The sequence below is a fragment of the Haliaeetus leucocephalus genome, unplaced genomic scaffold (genome assembly GCF_000737465.1).
Source record: "Haliaeetus leucocephalus isolate CR32 unplaced genomic scaffold, Haliaeetus_leucocephalus-4.0 Scaffold0, whole genome shotgun sequence".
NCBI lineage: Eukaryota > Metazoa > Chordata > Aves > Accipitriformes > Accipitridae > Haliaeetus > Haliaeetus leucocephalus.
Window position 1 is genome coordinate 30269979 of NW_010972436.1, and position 27763 is coordinate 30297741.

The window sequence follows — 27763 nt, forward strand, 5'->3', positions numbered from 1 at the left end:
GTTTTCCAATTTTTGGTATCTTAACTTTGTAATAAAGATGGTTTTTTTCCCTTTGATGCATTTTTCTAATACAGCTAAAAGACCCATCCTTCTCTGAAGAGCAGACCACCTGCTCTTTATCTGGTCAGCAGATTTGTACCCTCAATCTGGTGAAGGACCGGGCCAGCTGAACACTATTACTCTCTAAGCAAGCCTCCTGTGTCAGGAGGTAGGAGGGATCGTTGGCTGAGAAGACGCTCGGCTGTTTCCTGGGCACTTGGGGCACGTTGGGATGTAGGAACAAGGCACTTGTTCCCACAGCCGGTGGATGTGGCTCCTTTATTCCTGACCTCTCTTCTGCCTGTGCTCTCCTCCTCTGCTCGTTTCTTCCTGCCCTCGGCTGTTCCTGCCTCTTCCACCAGCAACTCCATCCCCTGCTCCCTTTTCCTCCTTACCAGCACTGCCGGGCAGCTGGTGATGGGCAGCGTGAGCACAGAAGAGGCGTCCTGGTTCTCTGATTCTCCAGACCTAACACTACAGCAGCACCGGGTGCCAGGAGAAGGAATTGCTCATGCCGCAAATCAGGCTGCATAGAAATAGGCACATATACTTATCCTGTTCATGTCAGAGACTCCCAGAGACTTTGAAGGATCCATCTGTATTTGTCTGTTTGTCTGATTTTCCACAGCTAGAAATGAGACCACCAAAAGCACCTAGGTTAGTCAGAGCATTCCTGCGTCTCAGTTTCTGGGTCGAATGTGTCCTAAAAGGACAGTGATACTTGCTAAAGGACTTCATTGAAACCACTAGTAGAAGTTCTCCACGAGCGGTGGGAACTGTGGAGACTCCTGAAGTCTCAAAGGAAGAGCACAAGTGGGTACTGGCCTTTGGAGGAAGCTGGGAAAGAGTTCTTGGCAATTACTGCTCAGTCTTGTAAATCCCTGGTCAGGTGAGATAGTGCTGGCTGTGGTCCAATGATGGAAACGCCTGTGTTATTCTGGGTTTCTGGACTAGCGCAGTACTGGGCCAGATGCTGGGCATGCCGAGCATGGGCAGCTTCCATCGACCGCAGCTGGAGTAGCCAGTGCCCAGCAGTGCCCAGATGAGCTCTGGGCATGTAGCTTCGCAAGGTGATGCGGGCACCTCGCCAGCCAGAGTGTGAGCAGCACCTCGCAGTGTCTCCTGTGCCAGGCAAACCCAAGTGGTGTTTGGGCTGGAGAGGGCAGGAAAGGGATGTGCAGATGTCACTGCCAGAGCTTAAGGATGCTGTTTTCTGGGTATGAATGGGCTGTGAGTTTGGAGCCTGGCGGCATGTATTCACTGCACGTGTGGCAGTGCTGTTTCAGGTGTCTTCTTCAGATCCCTGCAGGTCCTCTTCCCACTGGAATATCGCTTCTCTTGCATGCTTCTTCAGAGATCCCCAGATGTATCTTTGCTGTAGTTCAGCAAGCTCACCCTTTCTGCTTCTTTGCCCCATCTGTATCTCATTCAGTGTGTGTTTCTGGCTTGAAGAATGAGGGCAGCTCTTATTCAAAGTGCAGACTGGATGAAAAGGAATTTTTTTGTGGGGAAGGACAGATGGTAGCACAAGAAAAATACAGAGACGACGTCAGTCAGCATGAGAGACTGGTCTCAGCACAGCTGCAGCCCTGAGTTCTTGCTTTGCAGAGGTTTGTAGGGACCTACTCTAAAGCAGTCAACACAGGGGAAAAGGGCATGGAGCATACTGCCTGAAAATGTGGTATGCGATGCCCGTGCACGTACTTACATGCACACTTAACATGGGCACGCACAGAGCACACGAGCCTATTCCTTGACACTGCATTGCAGCTGAGCAATGTAAAAGGAAGCCAAGCAGCTGAACACTGGAAAACCTGCCTTCAAATGAGAAGTTGAAGCGTAAGGAAAAATCAGCAGAGATTGCTGAGATTGTTGTGGTTGCAAGCCCCTCATGAAGGCACAGTTTCCGACAGCAGAAGGCTGTCTGATCTAGCAGGCAGAAGCAGTGCAGATGCTCTACCTCAGCCAGAAATGCTGAGCTAATGCAGCAATCCCAAGTGAGATTTTTCTGGCCAGCATTACACAGGCAGCCGGGCTAGGTGGCTTAGAGATGGGACTAAAGCAAACAAAGTGTGGGAGAGCCAGAGCATGGTATTAGGGGAGGAGGTCAAAGGAGAAAACTCTAATTGTCTCTGCGGTGGCTCAGTTGGGCCTCTCCAGCTCACTGAGAACCATGAGCCTTCCATGGGATTTGCTGCCAAGCAGTGCGGGAGAGCAAAGATTGCACCAGTGTCTCTGGTGCAGAGGAGGCCGAGAAGAATAAGCCGAGTTGGTCTCAGTGCAGGGGTGTGAGCTTAAGCACTGGAGTCTTTTATGTGAGGGAAGAGCTGGAAGGGGCTGATGCTGCTTGGTTGCCTTCACCCTGAGGAACAGCCCGCATGGCCTGACACGTGTGTCAGGGCAGGCTGCGTGTGAGCCCTCCTCCTCCTGCTGCAGGATTGCTTCTGTAGCCGACGGAAAGCATTTCCTCAAGTGTGTCCATGGTGGTGAAGGCACTGCTTGGGCTGCAGTGTCTTGGCTGATGCTTGTGTTTGCTCTGAAGTGACGAGGGTCCAGCTGTCCCCTGGCTGAGTTCCGAGTGCTCGCATTGATTCACAGCTCCGCTGGCCGCAGCCAGCCGGCCGGGCTCCTCAGGCACCTGCAGGAGAGCCCTCGGTGCGCTGTGCGTGGGCAGCTTGCCTCTCCCCTCGGCTGTTGTGTCGGGTGGGGTGATGGGGACCCTGTGCTGGACTCGCTCAGCAAAGTGCCTGGGAGCCCAGCCTGGGCTGGAGATCGTGCTGGGTTCCCAAGCAGCTGCAGGATTTTTGCCGGGTTCATGCCGACGCCTAGCAGCACGCTTCATTGTCGCTTCCATAGCGGATAGCCTGGGGAGCATGTTTGCCCAAGACAGGCAGGAGGAAAGCACCTTGCCATTGCTGGCGCCTGCTGGGCCACTGGTGCTGGGGGAGCGTGGCAGCGGTGGGGCCCCCCCTCTGCCAGGCCGGGTGCCTGTGTGCTGCCCCCCGATGCTCTGCCTCTGCAGAGTGAGGGATTGGCTCCCCCAGGCCGGGGTTGCTGAGCCTGCTGTGATCATGTCACGTCGGGCTCCGTCGATGTTAACATCTCATTATCTTTGTTACTGTAATTACATTATCCGCTGCTTTATGCAGAATTATTCTCCGAGGACTAATTGATGGATCCATGTTTAATTCATTAATCATTAGCATCAAATTCGACAATTACAGTGCACACTGATTGTGGAATTTCAAATGTAATGAGGGAAGAATTAACAAAGAAAAGGGAAAACCTGTTTCCCTGGCATACTGCTGCTCACCATGGGGGACAGTGACATTGAGGAAAGAAGAGGCAGCAGAGAGCAGGGTGGTGCAGGTCATGGCAGATAGGAGGCTGGTGGGATCATCTTGTGCCTTTCTCCTAGTTGTGGCTGCACAACATATTCTTTCAGGTCAGAGCAGAGTCATTAATCTCCTGCGAAAGAACGAGTATTTGGGTACTGGGGAGGAAAAGCTCAGAACAAAGTTCCCTGCCCTGCCCTGACAATAGCCCGTGGGTGCAGGAGCAGCGCATCCCGCCCTGCCATGGCAGGTTTCCAGGAACACCAAGAACATCCCCAGTGTTCTCACACTTTGCAGGGAAAGCCGGCTGGTCAATGTGTGGTGTCTTCAGAACGAGCTTGCTGCCCCCATGATTCACCCATAATCCTGTGGCTGGTCTGTTCCCTGCACAGTGCATAGCACCTGCTCTTAAAATCCATGGCTACCTCTCATCATTTCAGTATTTCCTACTCTGAGGCAGGAATCCTGTAACACTAGTCTCTTTATTTTGGTACCCATGAACTAGTTAGCAGAAAGAAAGCCAGAGCAGTCTTTCCAGTCCTGCCCCATCAGCCAGTGGATCTGCTCAGGACCAGGGTTGGTGCAGTATCCCTACACAGCTGTTTCAGTACCAGATCTGGATACGCTCCTTCCTTCCCTCCAGATGTGCTACTGCAGGGTCTCCTTGCTTATGGAAAAGGGCAGCTTCTGCTTCATATTTCGGTGGTCCTTGCCAGTCTGAGGATGTAGACAGGCCTTCCCTGGTACTTTGGGTTGAGTCAGTTGAAGAGCCGGGGATGCTCGGTTTTCTGTTGTCACCCGACTGAGACATTGGAACTGGCTGCCAGCTCGTGCCCAGTCTGCTTCAGTGCGGTGCAGTTTGATTTAAACGGAGGTTTCCAGCTTGGTTTGCCTGGCTGCCACAGCTGCAGTCATGGCAAGCAGCTCCACAGACAGTGGCAGCAGCAGCTTCTGAAGCTACCGGGCTGTGTGCGCCCAGCCAAGAGACCCACTTCCAGCCAGGCTCCTTTCACCTCCTGCAGCGTGGGCACTTCCCCGCAGGCAAGCCCTGCCGCAGCAGCCCGGCCTGCCCGCGCTCCTCTCCAGGGCTCCCTGCAGCCAGCGGGCAGGCACTTCCAGAGGGACTGGCCGGGTCTGATGGTTCCTGCGGGAGCGAGGCGGAGGCACGCTCCTCTGAGCTGGGACGAGTGCTGCTGGCTGGGAGCCTGGTGTTAAACCACAGCTGGCCACGATTTCGGCTAGCTCACTTTGCTTTCTGTTGAGTCTGACTGGCAAAGTTCAACATTAGTTACTGTTGTTCAGCCAAGGGCCAAAAACTTGGACGTGGTGACACCAAAGCTGAAAGGAAGAGGGCAAGGGTCTGTCTGTGGTGTTTGTCAGTGTGGGACCTTTATCCTTCCCAATAATATGTTAAAGGGTTGTTTGTAGTCTAAAGATGAAGCAGAGATCAGAGATTTAGTAAAACTTACCTGTAAGTGATATTTTGCATCATGAATCATGTATAAAATACTGCAAATTCATATGGATATTATAAATATTATAAATTCACTATAACATTCATATGGTAACATCTTACGAGTGTTTATCTGGCTGCCTGAAGTAGGAGCATGAATCCAAATGTGAGGTTGGAGCCATTGCATTAAAGGATTTGCATTGAGTAGAAGCTAGAAATTGTCAGGACTTCATGGGGGAGAGAAGTGCATCAGGAACCTGAAGGGATGACATGAGGCAGGACAGTTCCAGCAAACCTTGGTGCCCAGTCCTTGTGGTGGACAGAAGCCTGAAGAACTGAGATATGCTGGATCAGCTTGAGGCTTTATTTGCTAGGTATATGCTAGATTTAGGATGAATTTCATATTTCCAAGCATTGTAAGTCTGTTCTCTCAGCTATTATTATTTCTTTCTATAGAAGGAGAACTGAGGCAAAGAGAAGATAGAGCCAAAATTGTCAAAAGCATCTGCTAACTATGTGCCCCCAGTTTAGAGCCTAAGAACTGCTTTTTCTTTCCCAAGAACTTAGCCTTTTTTTAGCCCTTTAAAGTGTAGCTGTGAGCAGTGAGCTCCTGTTTATCAGTCCTCAGAGTCTCCACCTGGGAACTTGGAACAGGAGGAACACATTATTAGTGGCTGTTTTTGACAAATGTTAGTATAAATGACTTGAATAGTAGCTCTGGGAATTTTGCAGCGGTGCATGGATTAGATCCTTTGCCTCCGAAGGAAATACTCGGCTCCTTAGCCTTGAGCTGCCCCTGCTTTCCCTGCTGCCTTCTGTGTTGTTCTTTTGGGCACCTTGTTCCTGCGAGAAATCTTTCAGAGGTCTTGAAGATAGCAGACCACCTCACTTCTTGTCATCATCCCCATCGTCCTCAGGTGCATGCTGGCCCAGCCTGCCAATTCACCTCCAGCCCACTGTCCTTCACGTGGGCAGGACATGTGCAAGCACCGGCCTGTGCGATGATCACTTTTGTGTCTCAGTGAAGCGGCACTTGTGTAGAGCTGTTGGTCGGCGCCACCAAACTGTGCTGAGCTATGTGTCCACTGTAGACCAAGGGGATGGGATTTTTCGAGCAGCAGTGGGTGAAGGCGTGCTAGCTGCACTGTACCCAGTGCCAGGGGTGCAGGGAGTGTACTGCAGTCGATTTCCAGCCTGGTCTGGGGAACTGGATGTCCTGCAGTGGTTGGAGCATGTTAGGCGCAGTGCTGCAGCAGGTATTCTTGTTTAGTTTCACCTGAAAGGCATCCATTTTGTGTGCTCGGAGACTGCTCAGGCACATGAACCAAAGGCGCTGGCCTGGCCGGTGCAGACTCTACTCATGCTGTGCTGCCTGGCCATCGCTCCCTGGGCTGTGTGCCGAGGCAGAGTGTGAACGGCACTGTCCACTTGATCCAAGTCCTTCCTGCCCCCAAAAAATCATTCATGTGGGCCTGTTTTGAGCGCAGGACCTCTCCCAGTGACTCCCATGGCAGGGTGGTCAGTTGGCTGATGTAGGGTTAACCCCTTGGTTTGCAGAGGTTTACCCGTGGTTGTGGGTTAGTCACCACTGGCTGTTCCTGCACAACCTCTGAGTGGGAAACTGGTGATTCTGGGTTGAGTGTCCTCTCCCTGCTCAAGGGACTCAGATACCTGTAACATCTTTGGTGGTTTACAATATTCCGTACACCATAAAAGTGTTAATTTTCTGTATGTTTTACAGAGTCCGTGAACTTCGGCTTATCCCCAGCTTTCGATAAATGCCACACGGTCTCTGCGGATGTGCTAGTAGACACCAGACCAGGAGCAAGGTGCTTGCCAGCTGTGTCTCTAAAGGCTGGCCATCCTACCCGCACCTCGCCGGCTGCCAGGCCCCAGGGTTATGCAGGGCCCTGGCAGGTGGGAGACTCAGCTTGTCTCTTTGGTTTTGTTAGGGACTCCAGGGGCTGACTGGCAAACTGCTCCTCGCGGTCTCTCAGTTTTTCCATCTGTACAACAGGAATGGCTACGCAGAGCATCCTGCTTCCCAGAGGGGCACTGCAGCCCTGGCACTGCGACGTGGTCCCATATCCTCCCCGCAGGTCCCAGGGACAAAGTACAGTACTGTGTTGTGCTTCCTAAATTGCTAAGCAAGGCTGCTGTCACAGGGTGTTAGAGGATGTGCCATGTCATGGTGGCAGTAGTATTTACGATATTGCAATGTATTGCATCCTTAGGTTTTACCACAGTTTTGTCTCCCTTTAGAGGGCCAGCTGGCTCACTCTACCTGTAGGTAGGCAGTAGAATAATTTTTCCAGAATGAGTCTGCCCTTGTGGGAGGAAGGAGATGCTTTCTACTAGGGATGAGATCAGCTACACTAAGGTGTTTGAGATTTATCTGGCATGGCAAAGGTGTATACCAGTACTGCAGGTCTGAGTTGGGGCATGCTGTGGCACATCAGCTGAAACTGCTGATCTGTTGGTTGTAAAGTGGAAAGGCACACTGAGCTGCTCAGCTGAGATATCCTGGACTCTGCGTGAATATGCAAAGTTGTTACTGAGTTGTGCAAATTGGATTGTGTTTGCACCAGCCAAGAGAGGAAAAATGTGGGGGTAACTGTGAGGCAGAGCAGCAAGGAGCAACTCACATGAAATCCGTTATGAAAACCCACAGTCTGTACACAGTCCATAGCAGCTCCCTGCCTGCCTGTCCACGTTCCTCCAGAGCCTGTCCTCATTACATCTGACGACCATTTTATCTGCACTGGAGCTATTATGTGAAAGCACTGGTAGCCTATTCAGTCATATAGAAAAACTATTACTGTTGTATCATTTTCCATCTTTACTGGTGACTCTGCAGACGTTTGCAGAGATGCTACCATTCTCAGATAGTTGATGACCCAGCTATCTTTTGCGTATTAAGTAGCTTCATCTGTCACGTTTTCCAGAAGGGCCTCATGCTCCCCTTGTCAGAGCATGACTCCCCTATGGAGCTGGTGAGCCAGGAACCATGGCTGGGAGCAGAGCTGCCTGCTCCCACCATTCCTAGGAGCTGTAGAACCTGTCACCCAGCTGTGAAAATGAGGTTTCAGCTCCTGCCCAGTGGCTGAGGTTCTGTACAAACATGGGGAGAAGGGCAGCACCTTCTTGCTTCAGACCTGCTCTTTTTCTTGCGGGCTTCCTTTGCCAGAAATCTGGCTGCCGTTCTCTGTTTTGACCCACCAGTTCCCAGAGGTTTCTGTCCAGAACCTGTTCTGTCTTTGCCCCTTTTAGAGAGGCGCTCACCCATCCCTCTGCTTTGTATGTCCACACCCAGAGCCTTCCTGCTTGGGAGGTGTGAGCACTCAACTCATTGGACTTGTAGGCTGGGCATCATGGACACACTTTATTGTGACTTTTCTCAAAAGGCACCTTGTCTGGTGTGTGACAGACTGCTCTGGCTGTTCCTCTTCAGTTTTCACCGTCATCCACAGCTGTCATCCAGCGTATCCAATCCTTCTACCTTTTATCCTTTAGACCATGGCCATGGCGTGACTCGCACATGGTCAGCAGTCATGTTCTCTAGGAGTATGCAGGGTAAGCATGCTGGGGTACAACTTGTACCTTTGACCTCGGGCTTCACTCGGACAGCAGAGCATCGCCCAGGTGGGCTGCCATCGCCTGACAAACCCTGTGCCCAGAGGAGATGTAGGACCTCCTCAGGTCTCCGCTCCATCCTGCCCTTCCAGGGAGCCCAGCCTCTACAGCCCCAGCACCCCTCACTCCCATCTTGCCTCTAGACACAGGGCACGAGCCCCAGTGTCCCCACGAGAAGGACCCGCAGCGCAGGCCTGTTCTGCGGAGCTGGCCACTGGTGTGAGAACATCTGGCCACGCTGGGCCCAGTGATGCCATCACAGCCCTGGCTTTGCTCTGCATCCCTGGGGTGGGCTGCCCTCTCCCTTGTCCAGACCAGTGAAGGGGTGAGGCTCTGCCCCAGTTGCCAGTGCTCAGACCCGTCTCCCCACATGGAGCTCCTGGTCCTTGGGACGAGCAGCACCATTAGCAGTGCGGGCAGGGAGAAGCTCGTGGGAGGAATGGGAGCACGGGAGGGAGCTGCCAGTGCTTCCTCCCCTCCCCACCCTGACTCTCTCTGCCCTCCCTGATGGGAAACCAGAGATTGATTTTCTCCGACCCAACAGTATAATCACTAACCCTAATTAGAGATAATTACTGGGACTTGATACACTTATTACTTGCTAGAACACTAAAGGAGCTGTGCATTGCAGGGCTGAACAGGGAAAAAGGCCTCAGAGAAAGTGAGGAGGAGAAAAGAACAAGGCAGACAGAACACTCTGATGATCAGAGCCCTGCCCAGGGATGATGGAAGTGCCGAGGGAAGCCAGATGGGCACGCAGCTTCGTCACACAGGGGCAGCAAGCCAGCCCCATCGACTGCAGTTGTAGTTATAAGCATCCTGGATTTCTGAACATCTGGCTCTGGGTGTCTTGCACAGGCCACCTGGAAAAATGAAGAGGGTATAATTAGTAGCCACCTGTGAAAAATCTCCGTATAAATAACTTGCCCCACGTTGCCAAGGAATACTGGGGCAGCAGAGTAGCCGGTATTCTCCTGAGGTGGACTGAGGACCTTTTCCAGAAAACCATGCTTTCTCTTCCACACAGACCACGCTTGTGCTGCAACAGGGAAAGGGGCAGGGGAGCAACTTGTTCTGGGTAACAAACTCGTGCCCTTTCTGCTGTCACCCAGTCTTCCTGCCAGCTCATCCCTTCTTGAGTGCAGGCTGCCACTCCTGGTTTGAGTCCCCCTTCCAGATCTCTCCTTTACTGCGCTGCACTACAGGCACATGGGGTCGGTGGCTGGGGTCTTCATTCTGTTGCTAGACAGCGAGGTGCCCGAGAGGAAGGTGCAAAAACCTATTGCTAGCAGACAAGGGGTAGAGTCATTCTGTTACGGGCTTGCTCCAAATAGAGCAGTGCTTGCTTTGTTCCCTCCTAGGGACCTGTGCAGAACTTCGAGCTGATCCATGGTCTCTCTTGGTATTGTGCACACTGGGTGGTTGTGTTGCTGTGTGCGAGGCAGCCTCTGTGGGCGAAGCAAGCAGGAGTGTATAAAACATGTTATGAGTGAATAGCTTTAGAAACAGAAGTTATGTAAGAACTACATATATAATACAATATAATACAATTCTAGCATAAGCTGAATGGCCTTTTCAGTTGCTAGCATTCGTGAGCTGTGTGCAAATGCTGGTTTTTCATCATTCACTGCAATACTTGTCCAGGTCCACACTTCTGCAGCAAACCCAAAAAGTTCTGGGTCTGCTTTCTTCCTTCCTGCAATTTTATATCAGACTCGGCTTCCTGCTTCTGACTGTAAATGCAAATGGTGATTCGTATCGTTGCAACCTGTCATGATTATCTGTCTCCCACCGCTGTCTTGGTGATCTCTTTTGGACTTTTCAGCTGCACAGTATCTTTTCTGGTTTGTATTTTAAACAGTATTACTTGTACATTTTCTGCAGCTTATGATTTCAGGTTTCTACCGAGGCTGTAAGTGACACCTCTGGTCATATTAACAGACCAGGAGAGAGATCCGAAACAAGGACCATTTTTCCTTCCTCCACTCCCCACTGCTCATTCCCAGCACTTCGGTTTGCATGTCTCAGAAACAGTTGCTGAAGTATTTCATTATAGCACATTGGAGAGTAAATTACATTATTGTGGTGATAGTCACTGAAGGACTTAGCCAGGTGACACTAAAGCTTCCTCAGACTTTCTGAATCCTACTGGTTCAAAGAAGCCCCCATGGCGAATGCAGTAGTTACCCTCATCTAAGCAGATGAGGAGAATGAATCACAAAACTAAAATTCAGTAGTGGCTTAGGTAGAAGTAACCTTGACTTTGTTGTACTGGTGTTCAGGCAGAGTAAAATTCAAATCAGAAATAGAGAGTATTAAACACAGACATACACAGACACACGCACACAAAAATATATATCCGAGCCAATTTCACAAAGCTGAAAGCAATTATGAGCCAGATCATTTGGGAGAAAGAACTTAAACAGAAAAAAAAAAAGTGAAGCATAATTAGGAGTTTTTAAAGAACATTTTACTGGATACCAGAAAGTTAAAATCAAAAGGAACGTTGCACTGCTGAAAAATGTATTAATCTGGGTTAAGAGGAGACATAAACTACTCACTCTCTGTCCAGATAGTGAAGAATGCACAGGAACAAAAGAAAGTGGAGGGGAGCAAGCTGCATTGTGCTAACATACTTTGTACATCTGTGTATTCATATGTATATAAAAAGCAATAAAAATAACAGCAACATAATAAAGTAATCGATAAGTATTGAGCAGCAGTTGAAAGCTCCAGTAGGTCGGTAGTTGATAACACCAGTGTGGTCCTGCATGGCCAGCTGGAACCACGGGTGGAGGCTCTCTCTGCCATTTAGCCCCTTGCCAGAGCTCTGCAGACTAACATCCGCCGTGAGTGATTAATTATGAGCAGCCCTCAAAGTGACCCTTTTGGCTTTGTGGGAAGCATTCCAGCTCCTGACGTTCCCAGACTTGCTCTGGTTACGGCTGCACAAAGGTTTTATTTCACCATTTTATCTGGGTTCATTGCTTGTGGAGAAGTCGTGCACCTTGTGCCTGCCCAGCTTCCCCAGACCACGCATAGTACCAATCAAATTTAGAGAAGAAGTTAAATACATATAGCAAATTATGCTGTTGATTAAGAACTTAGAAACAAGAGTCAGCACACCACAGTGGCTGGGTAGAGCTACCCGTCACCTTTCTCTATAGTGGCATCAGTGCCTCAGCTGATGGAAAGACCGACACTGCCTCCCACATCTGAGAATTGCTTAGTTTGCGGACTTCTGCCCCAGTCTGTCATCTCTGCTGCCTTTCTCCTAGAGGGAAACCTCTCTCTCCTTCTCTCTCATAGCTGCTTTACTTGAAAAAAAGACAAATCTTGCATGTCGGTTCCTCCTCTAATGCAGATCCAGGATGTTGAGCTCAAAGCAGCTCCTGTGTCCTCCCAGGTGCTTTTTCCTGTTCTGGTCTCGGCGGTGCAGTGTGGAAGTGCAGCAGGGTCTCTCTCTCCTTCACCACCACGCGATGTGTCTTGACTTTACACTTGTCTTGTGCCCTGTACTTGGTGAGCTTCTGCTGAAGTGGCTGCCTTCTCCACAGCATCTTGATCACTGCATGACAGTATTTTTAGCCTATGAATCATGAGAATAGTCACTGTTCATATATCTTACCAAGTTCCTAATCTTCAACTTTTACATGTTCCATGGAGACTCTACATAACACACAAATAGAAGTGATGGATTTAGTATCTGAAGCTCATTTCCCAGCTCACCTTCCCCCTCTTGGCTAGTTCCAGGAGCCTACATTACTATGGTTGCAGAAGGGGATACAGAAGGGGTAACCAGCAGAGTTAAAGATGGTGAAAAGTTTTTTTTCAAGTTTATTAGGAACTAGTGAATCCTAAAACCAGCATTCGTTCATTACTGTATGGAAATAGTAGAATGGTTGATAAAGAAAAAAAAAGAAGTGTTCAGTGAACACTTCTGTTTGCTGTCTGGGAAGAGGCAAGATGATATATCTTATCACAGAATGATGAATTCTTCATATTCCAACTGTAATTAAGAAGCATATTAAACAGCAGGTAGGAGATTTAGACATGTTTGAATCAGCAAGTCTGAATTATTTAATTCAGGAATTCTAGAAGATGTGGTCAAGGTCTTTCTGAAGTGTTGATGGTGACTGTTGGTTTTGGGATGGAGAGGACTTCTAGAGGGCTGAAGTTCATGGATTTCATGTGTCCACAGTATGAGAATGAAACTGATAGATTGGAAGGGGCTCAGAGAATAGCTGTAAAAACAATGAATGCTTGCCAAATGCACCTCGTGGTGAAAGATTCAAGGAGCTCAATTTGTTTAGTTTATCGGAGAAAAGGTTAAGAGATTATTTCAACACCATCTGTAAGTACCTATATAGGAACAAAAATTTGGTAATAGAGAGCTCTTTATCAGATAAAAATATACCAAGATCCAATAACGGGTAGAAGAAGCAAGACAATTGAGACTAGAAATAAGGTGCAAATTTCAACGGTGAGGGTAATTAACCACTGGAACTACTTATCAAGAGTTGCTGTGATTTCTCTGTCACTGACAATATTCTAATCAAGATTAGAAGATTTTCTAAAAGATACGTTGTAGTTCAGACAGGAGTAAATTAGTGGAAGACCTATGGTGTAATTTTATGCTGTGCAGAAAAGATCAGACAATCAGAGGGCTCCTTCTGGCTGATTCTGACTCCTTGTCCAAATGTGCTGTCACTAGCTCTCCCGGCAGATTTGCCTCTTCCCCACACAACTCTGGCCACCCTTCCTTGGCCAGTGGAGCTGCACGGTGAGCGGACAAGGTGTGCTCCCGTGGGCTCTGCGTGGGTGCTTGGTTTGGGCAGAGCTCAGGCTGGAGAAGGACCGAGTAGCTGCAGCTGCCTGTACTTTCTAGGCTGTTGGCGTGCTCTTGGTGCCTGAGGATTTTGGGGAGCAGCCGTCACTGCAGTACGTGTTCACAGGCTTCTCCGGTTTGCTGGGGTCCTGCTAAATCTGTACATGGAGTCGGACACCGTCTGAACCAGAGATGAGTCTGGTGTGTTGGCTTGGGACACCTTGGCTTATCTCCTGTGTCCCTGAGTTTTGGTTGGGAGATAGAAGTATAAAATGGTAACGGTGTCACGGTCAGCCCTTCCCGTCCTGCTGCAGGCAGCTTGGGTTTTTGGTCCTCCCAAAGATGTCTGGACTACACAGAGCTGTTTCTCCTGGTGGTTTGTACTCACTACGGATTAGCTTTGGTAGGAGCTGGGGTGTTATATAGTCATTTACCATGTGCATATGTCCAAAAATGTGCTCTCCAAATGCAGTGCTAAGACAGGAGGGAGATTCCCCTGTGTCAGAGCATCTGTGAGGCCCAGTGAAAGGCAATGGCTCCCACCATGTGCAAGCTGGCAGATCCTGATAGCCTTGCTAAGAAGCAGGGCTGGGAAACCTCGGCCGCCTGCGGTTTGGATCAGTGATTTCGCACAGACATTCGCTGTTGGCAGAGCTGGAAAGGACATCTGTCGTCTCAGAACATGCCCCACCGTGCTTGTGGGGCTACATAGGTGCTCAGCATTGCTGCTATCTCCCAAGGAGAACTTTGAAGTTGATGTCTTTCAAATAACATGTCTCCATCCATACGCTTCTTGTTGATAAGAGCTAGCCTACAGTTTTTGGCCTCGTGACTGGTAGGAATTGTTCGAGAGGAAGGAACGGACTATGTCCAGCAAAACAGCATGCAGTGCTTCATTCAGAAAACCAACCTGACAGAGACTCTTCTGGCTCCAGACCTGCTCCAGGGGTGGGGGCAGCTCTGGGAAAGGCAGCCGCGGGGTGCTCCCAGGACAGCTGCATTCCTGTATACATGGCAGCTGACCGCCCATTGATGGAGAGTGGTGAATTATGTCTTTACCAGCAGGGATTTCGCAGGCAGTCAGCTTAACCAGGCTCATTGGCTCTCGCCTCCCCTCAAGAACCAGTTGGTTTCTCGGAACTGAGGAGTTTCCCACCAGCTGGAGGTGGGTACCCATCCAGCCTGCTCCACACAGCCCAGGAGCAGCATGTTGGGGTCCAGAGCAGCTGCGGCTACCCCACACGCACAGCTCCTCCAAAGGGGAGGCTTTGAGACGTGCTCTGGCTGCGGACACCAACAAAGTATTTGAGAGTCAGTACACTAAGGTGACTTGCAGTAATTCAGATGTTTATTTGGAATAAATGATGAGCAGTTGGCAACAAGTACCTTAAAGTTTTGGTTAATGGATAGTGGTAACTGATGACTCTCTGCGACATGGTTTGGCAGGTAGTGAATAGCATTAATCTGCAGTGTGCTATTGGCCTACTGCAGTACCAGAGAAAATAGGGTTTGCTTCATGCCAGGGTGTCCTCACGCCATCCTGGGGTGACCTCCATCACCGCCTCACGCCATACAGCTGGCAGTCTCTGCTGCAACGCAGTGTGGCAGTGGCAGCCCTCTTCCTGTGCCAGAGCAAGACCTGGCACTTCAGAGAAAAGACCTGTGCTGTCCTTGGCCATAAAACAAGGGGGAATTCCCAAACTGCTGTCCAGCTTGTGCCTCTAAAATTCAGCATACCCCTTTTCCCCCGAACGAACCCAGTTTCTTCCATGTTGTAAGGGGCTGGCAGCAGCCAGTCTGCCCCAGGAGAGCAGTGCTGAGGTGGGGATGGGGTCGGTGGCTCCTTGCAGAAACATAACTGCAGGCAATTGTCTGTCCATGCCCTTAGCTCTGCAGGGCCTCAGGGAAGTCATGGGGTGCAGATGGTCGGGGATCTACCCTTCATGTTTCTGGGAGGCAGAAGAACATACAAGCAGCCTTAGCTGAGATGAGGTGTCCAGCCAGCCTCCTGCCTTCTCTGAAAACACCTGCCACCACTGCCTCAGCCTGTGCTCGTGGTGGCTTCATGCAGAGATAAAGAGCGCGTTGGGATAGTCCAGCTGAGAAACGATGGATGCCTGAAGAGCTGAGGCCAAGCTGTATCCACAGGATGATGCCCAGTCTTCTGCTCAAGCAAAAACAATGACCTCATCCATAAGTAATTACACTGTACCAGAACATAGCTCCAGCGAAGGAACCGAGAGCGAAGCTCACTGCAGACAGCAGCAACTGGTTCAGAAGTCTGGACTTTCAGTTTTCATGGGAGCTGCAAACTTCTCAAAGTGTTTCTTCTGCTACCAGCTCACTTTGCTGTGCACGACTTCTGATAATCACATCCAACCAAGCCATCCTGACCGCAGTAGGGTAGTTGGTGTGGAGAAGCACAGGCAGAGCAGGATTTAGCTGCCATGTGGCTATTCTCCTGTTGATCACATTTTAATGTTGAATAAATCCAGCAAGAGACAGCTCTTCCTTTGAGTTATCACCAGGCAGGAGTCTGAGAGTGTGAAGACATTTTTGTGTTGCAGTCTGCTGTGTGCATTCGCCAAAGGAGGATGAGCCTTTGGGACCCTGTCCCCTTTCTTAGGTTGAAACGGCTTTATTCCTGGGTTGACAGCATCCAACACAGCAAAGAGATTAGCCCAGGACCATAATCACTGGTATCTGTCCTTTGTCTGTTGGTGCGCAGAGCGTATCCATCTGTGCCGCTGAAGCAGTCTCTCTTCCGTGTCCTGGCCAGACTGCAGACACTCAGCACCCAGGATGTGCATCAAGGAGACATCTGGCTTCACCCAGAGCTTCCTCAGAAGTGGATGCTGGATGCTAGTGGTAGGAGGTAGAGCTGATGTGTCACAGCTTGGTTTGTTCAGTGCTGGTCAGGTTATTGTATGTTCAAGGAAGAGAAGGAAGTAGTCCTTTCCTCAATGAAGTTGTCAAGAATGTAGGTATTTCTGTATTACTCCTATTAAAAAACCATGTGACTTAGCATGTCCGTACACTTCGTGTTGCTATTACTGGCAGTCTGCAGTAGTTCAGGACTGCAGGTTGTAGGATGTGGGCAGGTGGGCTAATAGGATTAGTAGAAATGGAAAGTCACCTTTGTTTTCTATACCCATTCCACCTTGAATTAGTTTTTTTCAGGGTGGTAGGTTGTGCATGAGGATCTAGGTGAGGCATCATACCAGCTTTGTGCAGAAAGTGTGCGTTTCCCACTTATGCAAGACATACCTCATCTTGCACACATGGGATCACATTTGACTTTCCAGCCTCAGTGGTGGTATAGTTTGGTAATGCTGTGAAGAGGCAATACTTGCAGAATTCCTCCTCCTGTGGTGTGCCCAGTTAAGAGCCCCAGCCTAGTGCAAACATTCATGTCATTGCAGTGCAATCCAAATCCCATGGCAAACAGTATGTACTTCCCCAGTTTTTTCTGAATCAGTCCCATTAGTTCCAGAGTACATGTCTTTGCATTGTGTACTAAATAAATTTTGTTGTGGTTTTGTTAGCTCACTTTTCAAAATCATCTAGTCCTGTATGCCATCTTCATCTCCAGAATACTGGCAGTGCTTCCAACTTAACGTCACCAGGAAATTTCACCAGAACCCCTGTATTATTTTGCCAAATCACTGCTGAAAATACTAGATTTGTCCAAAGATTTGTCCAAAGATCCTCAAGTGACTCTGCAAATTATCTCCTTCCCAACTGGCAGTACCCCTTTTTGCTAACTCATTTTTGTCCAGTTCCCTGTGTGTCCATACCTTAATGAAGAATTTCCAGTTTGCTTTGATTCAGGTGTTTTACTGAAGTGGCCAGGCTGCCACACTCCACGCTGAGAAAAATGACATTCTGTTTTTAGGTCATTTTCCATTTACTGCTGTGTCATCAGTTAGGCTTTACTTAAAAAGGTATCATGAAGCCTTGCCTGCTGGTGAGGTCACACTAACATGTCTACATGAATCTCTTTTTTCTGGGTTTTTGAGGAAATAGTGATTGGGAGAGCTTTGCTTGGGGGACTGTAGGCAGGGTCAGGGAGAGTTCAGTTCCTGGAGGCTTTGGCTCAGAGAGGCAGTTAGTATTTTACATGTAGCCTTTTAATTCACCTTTCACTTTGCTTGCCTAATTTAAAGGGAACATATCCAGCGACTGCCGGTGGTGTCACTTCCAAAGGGACACAATTCCTTAGAGCTCTAGCCTTGTTGGGACCACCTTGCAGATCCCTGGGACAAGCCAGAGTTGCATGGCCAAGAGGTCCGTGAGCCAAGCGAGCGGCTGGGCTGCGAGGACATTTCTCTGCAGCTGGGTGAATCCAGGCAGCTGGGAGCTCCTGGAGAGACTGCAGAGGCTGATAGAAGCTGTTCCTGGAAGTCGTAGCAGCACCGTTTCATTTCAAATTGGGGCTGCTTCTTCGTGGCACACGCTGCTGGCAAGGCAGGCATCAGATTCGGGAGGCTCATGCTGGGCGCTGGTGCAGGGTCGGGTGGGCGTGCGTGTGGGCTCTGAGCGTGTGTCGGCGGCTTTCCCAAGCACGTCTTCTTCTGTACACACTTGGCGTCCCGCAGGCCTGGCGCAGGTCACGCCGCAGCTGTGGCCGCCTGCCCTGGCAGTGTGGTGTGCTCCCAGGGCGGCCGCTGGCAAAGCCGAGCGGGGCTGCGGGGCAGGCACTTGAGGTGCCTGGGGCTGCTGCTCTGCAAGTCTGACCACAGTATATTCCCTTCCTGCTGCCAGCACTTGTTCCTGCTGCCCAGCTTCACCCACCGCACGGTGCCACAAAACCAAGGAGGTCCATCGCTGGGCGCAGGTTTGGAGGGTGCCTTGGCCACGGCAGAATCACATGTCCCTGGCTCTGGTAAGGGCTGGGGCACCTGGGCGTCTGTGGCAGCCCGCGCTGCTCTTCGGAGGAGACGATGGAAGGGCACGTGCCTGCAGGCTTGGGCTCCCAGTATGGCTGGGGTGGAGGTGCAAGGGGCAAATCTGGGCTCCCTGGGGCCCTGCAGGACTTTCCCCTTTGCTGGAGGAGCTTCTCCCAGGCACTCTGCACTCCTGCTGTTTGCGTCCCTCTCCTCTACGGCTGTGGCAATAGACACGTGCTGTGTGCGCAGCCTGGCTTGGGGCTGGCGGGCACTGCCTGAGCTCTGGGGGCAGCTCGTCCTGTCCCATCCCATCCTGTCCCAGCCCAGCAGCGGGGTCCCCAGGACCCAGCTCTTCCCAGTCCCGGGAGAGCAGCCTTGTCCCTGCTCCAGTGGCAGCAGGCTCCCTCCCACGAGGAGGCGAGAGGAGATGGATGCGGCAGTCAGGAGCGGAGCGCCAGCTAATTACCCTTCCGAGTGTGTCTTGTAAATTAAGGGCTAATTAGAGGCAAAGTCAGTGTCATGGTTTTACACGTGTTTCTGTGGCGCTGAACAAGGGGAGGGAGGGGGAGCGTGCGGCAGCCGGGCTGGAGGCAGATGAGCCGGCGGCTCTGCTGCTCCTGCCCCACGGGAAAGGGCCCTGGCAGTTCGGGGCTGCGGGGCACCGCGGCCATGCGAGCTCTGCATTGCCGCTGCCGGGGCAGGCAGGATCTGCAGGCAAGGCTTACAGGTAGTCCCTACACAGTGCAGCAGAGAAAGGGGGTTTTTGGTCCGGGGTGGGCACATGGAAGAGAAGGGTGGGAGGCACCCACCGTGCTGGTGATGAATGAAAGGTGGTTGTGGATGGCAGGCATGCCTGATGCAGGGCTGATGGCCCACATTACCCCTCCGTTCAGCACACACCTTGGATCCAACTTTTGTAGGGGGGGATTTGGGCTTCTTGAGCTGTTGTTTCAGGCACTCTGCAGCTTCAGGCAGCACTCAGGCACCAGTGACATTCAGATCACATTTCTTAGGTTTTCATGGAAACAGCAGGGACAGAAACGTAACTTTATGTACAGAATCCAGGGCTCCACATGGGATTTTACAGGGCTCTGCTCTTTGTGGAGGGTGGCTAAGCACTGGAATAGTTGCCCAGCGAGGTTGTGCAGTCTCCCTCCTTAGAGATACTCAAAAACCATCCAGATACAGTCTGGGGCAACTGGCTCTGGGTGGCCCTGCTTGACCAGGATGACAGGATGACCTCCAGAGGTCCCTTTCAACCTCAGCTGTGCTGTGAGAGCAAAATGAGGCTGGTTTTACACAGCAAAGACATGGTCAGGTGAGTTGTCCTGGCTGCAGCAGATCCAGGTGGGGACCTGCTCCTGCAGGTGTCCATCTGCTCTCCATCCTGATTCTGTGAAAGGATCCCACTTACATCCCAGTCCCATGAAACAAGTTGCTCGGTCTCTCTTAGCCTGGCTCCTTGCATGGCCACGGGGTGGTCACCTCTGGCGAGGCTGGAGCAAGCAGACGGGTCAGGCTATGGTTGTGCATCCCATCAGCCAGGCACACTGCAGCTGGAGCCATTCAACGGGCCTTGCACTCATCCATGGACAGAAGGGCTGGTGTGGGAGTCCCAGCTCAGCATCTGCGCCTCCGGGTGTGGAAGGAAGAAACATAGCTTCAGAGTAGGGAAAGGGACCCTTTGCTCGCCCCCGAGCTCCCAGAGCACTTGCTCTACGGTGGCTGGAGCTGAATGCCCTAAGGGCAGGCATAGGAAAGTGCTTGTAGTGGGCAGGTGTAGGGTAATCTCTCTAGGGCAGCATCATCCTCCTTAACAGATTGCCTGCATCCTTGAACAGCAAGATTTTTGCTCCTTGTCAGAACTGCTCTGTATATTATTCTGGAAATTGTGTATATTCTTGTAATCCAGAAACACTTGACCCATTTTGAATCACTGAGTGATCTTGTCTTCTGTGATGGCCTCTGGTCCCAAAACCACTCCTTTCTTTGGGGTTCAAGCTCCTGGGCTCAGCCGCAGGGATTTTCAGCTAGTGGGAAGAGGCGTTCCCACCCACAATCCCCACCTTACAGACGTCTGTTCCCCTGCTTGTCCCTTTGACATCCTCCATGTGATTTTCCATTCACTCCTAGTGCCTCCAACATGGTTGTATTTCTTGCTCGGGACACACAAGAGGTGAAGTTAAGGAGTGAGAATGGACACGCGGGCTATGGGGTGGGCTTGTGTTTGTCCAGGTACCTAAAGGCTATAGTGAAAATTATGAGCAGACCATGAACTCCAGCTGCAAAATCTGGCTGGAGAAGGAGGCTGTGAGCCAAGATGCCTAGCTGTGCATCTCAGGGTGCTGGGTTGAAATCCATCAAGCTGGGTGTCCCTCTGAGAAGTGGTGTGTGCTGAGCAGTGCTCTTTTCTCAGCACCTTTGGGGGCTGATGCACTTCCACCCCTTGGGAGAGGAGAGCCAGACAGAGCCTGTCCTCAGGCAGGGCCACCAGGAGGGCATGTCACATCAGGTACAGGACAGCTTTTCCTTCTTCCACTGTGCTTCAGGGCAGCAGCTGGTCCGTGCTAAACTCATGTCTCTCTTGCAGGTGCTCCCCACTCAACCAGCAGTACCTCCCTGCACTCAGAGCGCTCCATCAGCGGCATCAACCTGGTGGGCTTCAGCTCAAAGCCAGACGGCATGCACCAGCGCTCCTACTCCGTCTCCAGCGCAGACCAGTGGAACGAGGCTGTGGCTATCCCTGGCAGCTGCCCCAACCCCTGTAAGTAGCACTTCTGACCCTGCTCCCCTCAGCTGCAGCAGGTGGGGAGGCTTATTTTGGTGATGGGGCAATCCTGAGCTATGCCCTGTGGCTGTGAGCCCAGACTTTGCTCACGGGTGTCAGACACAGCCCTTGGGGCCTTGTTGGGACTGTCCACCTTCGTGAGGGTCAGCTGGCAGCGTCCAAACTGGGGGGAGAAGCTCTCTTGCCGAGCACGGTAAAGCAGTCTCCCTCCAGTCAAGGGATGCTGCTCTGAGGACTTCTCTGACCTCTCTCCTCCACCTGCCCCACTCTCAGCTCACCGTGCAAGGGATAACCGTTGCTTTCCCCCATCTCTGCTCCTCGTCAGCAGCCCCAGCTCCCAGATTTTGGGGCAGTTGAACGAATAGGAGTAATTCCTGTCTCTGGAGCACACACTGAGCGCCGCCCGCCCCCTCCCCCCACGCTCACTCGCTCTCTGTGATGTTTCAGGACAGTTGAGTGAATTAAAATAATTCATACATTTCCCAACGTAGCCACTTTGCCGAATTGGAAAATAAATGCTTTTGTGCTGCATTCATCACTCCTTCGTTCCTGGCTCTGCCGCCGCACTAAAAAAGCAGTTAAATGCACATCAAGAGTGGAGGAGCCATTTCCATGCCTGCTCGCCCCTTGTAGTTCTCATTAGCGCGGCAGCCGCCCCCCCGCTCGGTCCCAGGGGCTTTCGCAGTTTAAAGAGAGCCTCTTTATGATCATTACCGGAGTCCGACTGTGCGGGCGCCATTTGCAGCTGAGGAGGCTCCTCATTTGTAACTGTGAAAAACTATCAATTTCAGCGCGCCTGATGCAGCGGCTCCATCATTGGCCCCATCAGCTCCCTGCTGGAAGCGAATTAATCAGACTGTTACTGCTGATGGGGCAGCACAGGCGACGGGAGCGGAAGGGCGCAGCTCTGAGCATTAATGTGCCGGCAGCCCCCCCCTCCCCTCGCCTCGGACACAGGGTGCAGCAGGGCAGCCTCCACTCCTCCAGCACCGGAGGAAGCGGGGTGCGAGGGGGGACCGCCGCTCCGCGCGCTGCTTCGGACACAGGCGCATCTGCTGGGATGCTGCAGGACCAGTCCTCGGGCCGGGAGAGGGGTGCCCCACCACGGGCAGCACCTTGCCTTGACCCACTGGAGTCGTGCAGGCAGGCAGCAGAGCCTCCATGCTAACTGCCGAGCGTGCCCTTGTACGCGCAGCAGCGGGGTCTGCGCTCCCTGGTGCAGGTGAGCAGACGGGCAGCGCTGCAGTCCGCACGCACCTTGCCTTTGCACAGGTGAATTTTGTGGCACAGCCCTTCCGGACAGCAGCTGTCTGCCTGGATAGCCTCCTGCCCCAGGAACCATCCAAGCAGGTCTCGTCTTCCTCCCAGCAGTCCCCCTGAGGAGCCCAAGGGCCTAGCATGGCCATGCTGTGCATTTTGCCTGGCTTGGCTCTGGCCTGAGTGTCACAGGAGACCAAGACAGCCTCTGCTCCCTGTCCACGGGAGGAGCCTGCTGCGCTTGCAGCCACCCGAAGCAATCTACCTCTTTCATGCAAAGTAACCAGGAGACTGACGCAAACGGGAGCTGAGAAGCTGCTTCTTCTCCCGGTGATGTGGAGGGGTGAGATGTCAGCTCAGTGCTAATTGTGTGTCTTGAGCAGTGAAGGCTGCTCGTCCACTCTCAGGTCCCGCTGCACTGTGCTGGACCCCAAGCCCCGTGGGTCGATCCTGCCTTGCCCTGCCCTGGCATTAGTGGTCCACAGACACGTCACTGGGCCGGCCGTGCTGAAGGGCCCGCAGGATATGAGGGGCAACCGGCCCGGCTGTCCCGGGAGCCTCCTGGAGCAGCCTTGCAGTCCATCACCCAGCTCACAGCTCACAGCACCATCACCACTGCGCTGGTGGGAAAAGCAGCAATTTCATACCTCCCAGCATCCGTCTCCCGTCTGCAGAACCGCTCAGGGCTGTTGAGGAAGGGCTGGGGCAGGTGGCGCCCCTGGAGCAAAGCCCTGGCCCCAGGGAGGTGGCGAGCCCGGGCTCCTGTCCCGGTCAGCTGGAGCAGCCCTGGGCTGTGCACACACCAGGCTGGCGGCTCTCTGGGCTGCGTACCTGCACAGGCAGCAGCCAGCAGAAAAAGTGGGTTCTCAGTGTCATGAGGGAGAGGGCTTCTGGGGGGACAGGCAGTGCGTCCTGCACGGCTGAGCAGCATGTCCGCCCCTCTGCTGCAGGGCTGAGCTAAGCCGAAGCAGGCATGCCTTGCATCTGCGCCTGAACCCTGGCTGTGCCACCGTGTCCGTGCAGCCCGGGTCTGAGTTCTCCGCTGTTATTTCCAGCTCTAAATGGCGTGGCAGGATGAGGAATATTCCTCTGCTCAGAGCAGACTTGCAGGCGCGTGCAGAGGGTGCAGGCTGCATTCACGGCTCCTAGGGACGGGCTGCCTCCTCCAGTTGTGACCTGGAGAGCACATGGGAGAGGGGTGGGACAAGCTGTACAGGCCATGTAAACACACTCCAGCACGTTTTGTGTTTGTCCTTTACGGGAGGACCTCTGCGCCCACCCGTGGAGAACCAGGGGCTGCCTGTAAGGCCAGCTGGTTCGGAGGGAGGAACCAGGAGGTCCCACGCCTGCCTGTGGAAGGCTTCCCATGGTGAGATGGGGACCTGGAAGTCCTTGGGTGTGTCAGAGGAGCTCACTTCTGTCCTGCTGGGAAAAGAGGGAGAGCAAGCAATACCTGATCTTGTAGAGAGAGCGTGTTTCACGTTCTGCCCCTGCCCCATTGCAGTCCCATCCCTACCCCACTGGGGGCCCTGGAAGCCCCCAGCTCTGTGTCTTTAGCTGCTAGGTGGTAAGAAGAGCAGGGACGTGGGTGATCTCTGCTCTGCGGAGCGTGAGATGTCAGGCTCACCGCAGCCTGCAAGCACGTTGGCAGGAGCTGCAGAAATGCATGAACCCTCTACAATGAGCGGATGAGCGGAGGGGGGCAGGATGCTGGCGGTGCATGGTTTGGCCCGGAGGGCATCCTGGTGAGCAGGTGGGCAGCAGAGGTAGGCTGGATGCACCATGTGTAGCCTCAGACGAGAAAGTTCAGGTCCCCTGTGGCATCCAGGCTGGGAGATGAAGGTGCCTCACACCTGTTCCAAGTGTAGTCCTGTTGAAGAGTATCAGTAATTTATATTTATAAAACTGAAGTCTGATTCTATTAGATTTATCTCTCTTAATTGTCAAGGGTGAACTATTTCCCTGTGGATAAATAGCAACAGAAACACCCTACTAGTGTGTGTCAAATGTAGTAGAAACCAGAGATAGAAGAGCTCTGATGCCGCATCCGTTCCCAGCCTTGTGAGGAGGACACCAGCTGCATGCCAGACCTCTGCATGGGGCAGCTCCTGGCCACTGCCTGTAGCCCTCTCTGCCCCATTGTTGGATGTTTGTGTTGCCACACAGAGACAGACCAAGCCCCAGAGACCAAGCCGGGCTGAAACAGGAGAGCAGAGGCTAGGCTGGAGTGGGAGAAGGGCTTGCCAAGTCACAGGCAGTCCCCACTGCTGGAGGGTGCTGCCCTTGTTAGATGCTGTGATTGCTTTCTTAATTTCAGGTGCCACAAAACATGGAAATTGGAGGTTAGGACTTAGCGGGAGACACTGGCTTGCTGCAAAGAGGACAGCAAGCTGCCCAGGGCAGAAGCAAGCTGGGAGCGGAGCTGCCATGTGTGCCCTGTGGGCGGGTGGACACTGGAGAGGCAGGAGTGTATTTCAGAGAGGGTTAACAGTGCAGCGAGGGCTCCTGCGCCTCGTTGCCTTCCCCGGAGTCTGCATTTTTATGCTGATTGGAAGCCTGCGCTGTGTGTGCTGCTGAAATTGAATGTCAGGCTTTTGATTTTGTTGCTGGTCTCTAATGAAATTTGACATTTAATGGTGAGTGCAGCGGCAGCGTGTGTGTGTGTGATCGGAGCTTGATTAGCGCGCTCTAATTGACAGTAATTAGGCAGCTCCCTGATTGTTTCTAATTCTGCTATTAATTGTAAGGAACAGTATGATTGAGGATAAATTTGGTGCGTTGCTGCTGGGGATGCAGCTTCTTCAGCTCCATATCGGAAGCCTATTGAGACCATCATGCTTAGGTTCCTAAGTGTGGCAACCCCAGTCACCTCGTCTGGCAGAGCGGTGCCGTGGGGGATCGATGCTTCTGCAGCAGTACTGCAGATCCCGGGACCTGGATCTGCACCTGGGGGGCCGAAAACACCTCCTGGGACTGTCCCTTCCCAAAACGCACGCATTGCCCTGTGAGGACACTGCCATTGAGCAGTATGCACAGGGACGTGCGCCGAGAGGCTGGCATGTCGGGCTGCCCCCAGTGATGCCGCTGTGCTTGTCCCGGCTACGTAGGTGCCAGCGCTGTCTCGGTGTGATCATCCCGGATGAATCCCAGTGCAGAGTGTGTCCAGCCTGACCCTGCCCAAGGAGCCTGCCAGCCCTGAGCTGGAGTGGGTGTCGGAGCTGCCCCATGCAGCGGGGCTGAGTGCGGGTGCTGTCCTGTCTCATGGGTCTGTGCATTTTGAGCCAGGCAGAACATTGGGGCTGTCTCCAGGACACTTGGTTGTCTCTAGAAAGAACAGACTGTCACTGTCTTGCTGTACATTACTTTCTTTATCTTTGTTCCCAGCTAACGGTACTGCCGATTCTCTCAGCTCCAGCCCAAACATTTCCAGTGCTGCCAGCCCGAAGCTGGAGCCACCTCCATCACCACATGCGAACAGGAAGAAGCATCGCAGGAAAAAGAGCACAGGGACGACCCGGCCTGATGGCCCCAGCACAGCAGCAGAAGGTAGGAAAGGTCTTCTGCCTGGGGGGCACCTCTGCGCACCGGGCACCCAGGAGTCCTGCCGGGGCTCGTCAGGTCCTGGGGCTTGGAGCGCTCCTTGTCCGAGCCAGCTTGTGCTTAGGCAGAAAGGAGCAACCAGCCCCTCTTGATCTGCCCTTGATTTCTCACCTGCAGTGGAAGCAGGACTGCCATCATGCCCATGACTGCATATACTATTAGTGCTAATAATAATTACTAACTGTGTTAGCAGAGCAGAGCACACCACATAGTTAAGGCGTACTTGACTATGCTTAAGGTGTGCAGACACTTTCTACCACAAGAAAGAACCTGTTTCTGTTGGCTTGTAAATTTGCCAAACTCTCATCATTTAAAAGACCTATGCTGGCCATCCGCCTCAAGCTGAGGGTCTTTTGGAAAAGTTTATCTACTTCAGGAAACCAGCTGAAGACGTATACATTGCTTTGCCTATGCTAAAAGTACTGATGGTTTTTCTGTTGAGATATTTTGGTGTCTCTGGTTTTTGAAGAGGGACCCAAGCTTGGCAGGGAGCCTGCAAGGCATAGGGAAGTGCATTTTGCTATGAAAAGCCATCCAAATTTGTCCAGGTAGAGAGATCAGCTTGGCAAACATGATCTCCAAAGCCTGCATCTATGATTAGCCTCTGTGGGAAAAGTGATCCTCAGTCTTTAAGATTTGACTTTATCCTAGGTCATCCTGTCCCACAGCACTCAGTAAGCTTTTGTAGTAAACCAAAATAAAGATTTAATTCAGATGGCTAAAGGCAGGGGGAGAGGGGTTAAGTACAAGTGTTTGAAACTAATAGCTACTGTAAACCAAACCAGAACATTTTAGCCTGTACATTTGTTAGCCTGTACCTAACAAGGCGTGCTGTGGCTGTCCTGGCATCTTGCTCCAAATCACAGGTCAGCCTGTAGTCCAGCAGCCGAGGTTTCCCATGGCAGAACAACTCTTCTTAAGTTTTCTGTCTTAGAAATGTTGTGGTGATGATCTGCAAAGGAGTTTGGCAGTTCTGTTGTAGTTATCTTCATCTGAAAACCACTGAGTTTAGGTGTCGTGGTTTAACCCCCATCCAGCAACTAAGACTTAGCCTTTGCGTTTGTTGATTCAGGCATCTTGAGCATCATTTGAGTCTATAATAGACACTGGATGTCTCACAGAAAGCAAGAAGTATTATCTGTATTTACGTTTTGTTAAACAACTGATGCGTTCTTAGCTATGGGTATATGTTGACTCTTCAGACACATTATGGCCCTTCCAGACATCAGCTCTTAGTTTGCAGTTCTCAATCCAGTGCTTTGGCAAAAAGAAAGAGAGACATGTATTCTTTATATGTCTGAAAAGTGGGATACCAAAGAGTAGAATGACTTTGCACCTACACGTGAGACTAAGAAAGCATGTGCTAAAGTACTGTGTCTCATCCTGGAAATAATACTCCAAGAGAGCATGGAAATACTGGGCAGAGTTGTAAAGAAGGTCCCAAAACAGACTTGGGTCTGATGAATGTATTTCTGATGAATGTATTTATGATGTCGACATTAAGGTATTCAGCTTACCAGAATGAAGACTGAGAAGCGAAGGACTGATGTTTTCAGTACTTACAGAGAAAGAAGTCTGGTCCTGCAAGGCTGTTCAGCATAGCTGACAGGTGCATGAGAAGGTGCAGAGGCTGGGATCTCAAGTTACACAAAAGTGAATACAATTTCTTAGTGGAAAAGGTAATTAAATGTGGGCACACTTTTATGGAGCAGTAATATGGACTAACCACTGCTCAAAGTATTAAAATTAAATTAGTCGCTTTTCTACAAGACATGTGTGATCTGGCCCCTGGCAGAATTCCCTGCCCTCTGCATCGAGGTGGGCAGACCAGCTGATTGTCACCCTCCTCCTTGGATGCCAAATGCATGAATCTTTGAGCCATCCCAGTTTTTTTGTCATTTCATAGGGATTTTTTGGGGGGGGGGGGGGGGCGGGCACCTT

The 27763-nt window shown here is 51.7% G+C and overlaps 1 protein-coding gene across 1 annotated transcript in view; it reads left to right on the forward strand.

Moving 5' to 3' along the window:
- Positions 1 to 27763, forward strand: part of AGAP3 (ArfGAP with GTPase domain, ankyrin repeat and PH domain 3) — a 148465-nt gene that overhangs the window by 107447 nt on the left and 13255 nt on the right. Inside the window, exons 12-13 of the mRNA XM_010563653.1 lie at positions 20768 to 20941; positions 25607 to 25768. Of these exons, the coding sequence (XP_010561955.1) occupies positions 20768 to 20941; positions 25607 to 25768 (336 nt within the window). The remainder of the gene's footprint in view (positions 1 to 20767; positions 20942 to 25606; positions 25769 to 27763) is intronic.